The sequence below is a fragment of the Mirounga leonina genome, unplaced genomic scaffold (assembly GCF_011800145.1).
Source record: "Mirounga leonina isolate KUSES-001 unplaced genomic scaffold, KU_Mleo_1.0 Mir_53, whole genome shotgun sequence".
NCBI classification, from domain to species: Eukaryota; Metazoa; Chordata; class Mammalia; order Carnivora; family Phocidae; genus Mirounga; species Mirounga leonina.
Window position 1 is genome coordinate 48,072,493 of NW_023270807.1, and position 2,656 is coordinate 48,075,148.

Below are 2,656 nucleotides of genomic sequence, written 5' to 3' on the forward strand. Positions count from 1 at the left end.
TAAGGGAAACCACAGTTCTGAGCTAACCCTTGGTTTTAGCTTTCACCTCGATGTAGAAATACACTAAGGGTAGTAAGCACCCATAAGGAGACAGATGGAAAAATGGTAAATCTGGAACACTTCTTCGAATGCAAAAATAATGCCTCAATCCTTCCATCAGCAAAGGAAGGTCACTGGATGGCTCCCACCCGGTGTGAGTCTCCCTCTCCTGGGCCTCTGATTTCCCTTGTGACCCATGCCTTCCCCGGGCCAGGAGGAGAGCAGAGTCCCCGGCTGCACGTCCTCCTGTCTGAGTGGAGGGCAAATGAGCCTAAGAGGCACCATTTCCTCAGCACTGTCCCCATTATCACCTGTGTCTAAAAACTGTATGTTTTGTTTGAGTATTGGTATAAAAATAGTTTGCTCCAGAGGAGAGACTGGCCTTTGTTGAAAAGTGCTCCTGGCACGCACCAAGATATTCTGTGGTTCCAAGCTCGTTGAGAAGGCAGTGTGTATCGGAGAGCCGGCAATAAAAGCGATGGTTGCTAAGGGAACCATCGAATTGCTGACACAGAGACAGATGATGGGCCTGAAAACTCTTTTTTTCTTCTCCTGCCACATGGAAAAGAAAGCAGATGAGTCAGAGGGAGCGGTGGTCGCTCCTTTCTGCCTGTTAAGAAAGCTAAATGGCTGGAATGGCCCATTAGCTAGCCTAATCGGAAGAATCTAGTGGTGGTGAAGGCAGAGAAAGGCTGAGAGCACTCTCAGCTGGAAAGTCGGGGATAAGCCCGGGAAGGCTGAGAAGAAAACGCCACCTACGAATGAGAAGAAGCGCGGAAGGCACTTAGTCGTATGTACGTGGACGCTTCTTTGAACACCTTCTCCTGGATACGTCGAAGTGTTTTCGATTGGTTAATTTAGTCACTCATGTGCCATTCTATTGCCATTTTTGAGACCCTGTTGTTCCTTTAAACACCTTTTTTGGAGGTATAATTACATACCTTAAAATTCATCCCCTGCACCTATGGAGTATAATGATTTTTAAAGTAATTTTAGAGAGTTTTGCAGTCATTTTCCCAATCCAGTTTTAGAACACTTCCATCTTGCCAAAATGTTCCCTTCTGCCCGTGCACAGTCAATCCCACTCCCAGCCCCAGGCAGCTAATGATCTGTTTTCCATCTCTAAGATTTGCCCTTTCCAGAAATTTTATCTAAATGGAATCATATGATTTGTCGTCTTTTGTGTCTGGCTTATTTCATTTCACATAATGTTTTTGAGGTTCGTCTATATTGTACCACATATTAGTAGCTCGTTCTTTTTTTAATATTGAATAATATTCCATTGTATTATATATCACATTACACATGTGATGAGGTACATGTGTATTATATATCACATTTTGTTTATCCATTCAACAGTAGAGGGACATTTGGATTGTTTCCAGTTTAGGGTGATTATGAATAAGGCTGCCATGAGCATTCACGTCCTATAAGTCTTTGTGTGCACATACATTTTTATTTCTCTTGGGTACATACCTAGGAATGGAATCACTGGACCAGAAGTATATGTTTAACTTGTTAAGAAACCACCAACTGTTTCCAAAGTGTTTTTACCATTTTACATTCCAATCAGCAATACCCGAGGGTTCCAGTTTCTTGATGTCCTCTGTCTACATTTGGTATTGTCATCTTTTTGATCAGGGCTGTTCCAGTGGGTATGTAGTAATATCTCCTTATAATTTTCAAGTGCATTTCCCTAATGACTAATGACGTTGAGTATCTCTTCATGTCCTGAAGGTTTTTTATTAGGAAAAATATTTGAAATGATAGAATTTTGAGTGGGAAATCTGAAAACCAAAAAACTATGACTTGAGGCACATGTCTAAATATTCTTCGCTAGGGTTTATAGGACAGTGTTTCTCATTGCAAACTGCTTGCAGAATCACTCAGAGTATTTGTTTAAGATGGACATTCTCCCTCGCCTGCAGAATTGATGCCCATGGAGGGGTTCCAAAACCCACATTTTTTTTTTTTTTTGCGGTTTTATACCTTTATTTGACAATCAGCAATTAGTTCTCATCCACATTAAGTGTCTGTAGATTTTTGAAAGTGGTGACAGGTACATAGATAACCAGTGTGTAGAGCTTGTTTGGTGAATCTTCATCCTCGTTACGTTTTCTGGACAACCGCACATGGATACGGTATGGAACATTCCTTATTCCTTTGGCCCAGACAGCTTTGTTGAGCCTGGTGTCAATGCACACATCTGGAGTTCCCATCTCCTTAATGGCAAATTTCCGGATGTCTTTGAGTGCCCAAGGGGCACGCTTCTTGAAACCAACTCCATGGATGCGCTTGTGAATGTTGATGGTGTATTCTCTGGTCACTACCTTGTTGATGGCAGAACGGCTCTTCTTCTTCTCACCACCCTTTTTCACAGGAGCCATTCCTCTGGGCCCTGATTGGAAAGGCCCAAAACCCACATTTTTAACTGCCTTTCCCTGGTTGATTCTCATGCACACGGGAGTTTGAGAGCCAGCACCCTAAACCTAAGACACTTATGCTCACCTGGTGACCATGTAAGCATGGACTGCAGGTCCAGAGTCACCACTACTAGGTGAGGGCCCTAAGAAACAAGAAGCCTGTGGGAGAACTTTGCCCCAAGCATCATGAACTC

General features: G+C 42.9%; 1 protein-coding gene across 1 annotated transcript; it reads right to left on the reverse strand.

Moving 5' to 3' along the window:
- Positions 1–2,048: 2,048 nt before the first annotated feature.
- On the reverse strand, positions 2,049–2,426 carry LOC118000910 (60S ribosomal protein L31-like). The gene has a single exon (XM_034990822.1). The coding sequence runs from the start codon at positions 2,424–2,426 to the stop codon at positions 2,049–2,051; it is 378 nt and encodes a 125-aa protein (XP_034846713.1).
- Positions 2,427–2,656: the final 230 nt, after the last annotated feature.

What these genes read in the sequence shown, in the direction of transcription:
- LOC118000910 (XM_034990822.1), bottom strand. Translation starts at nt 2,426, where the DNA reads ATGGCTCCTGTGAAAAAGGGTGGTGAGAAGAAGAAGAGCCGTTCTGCC.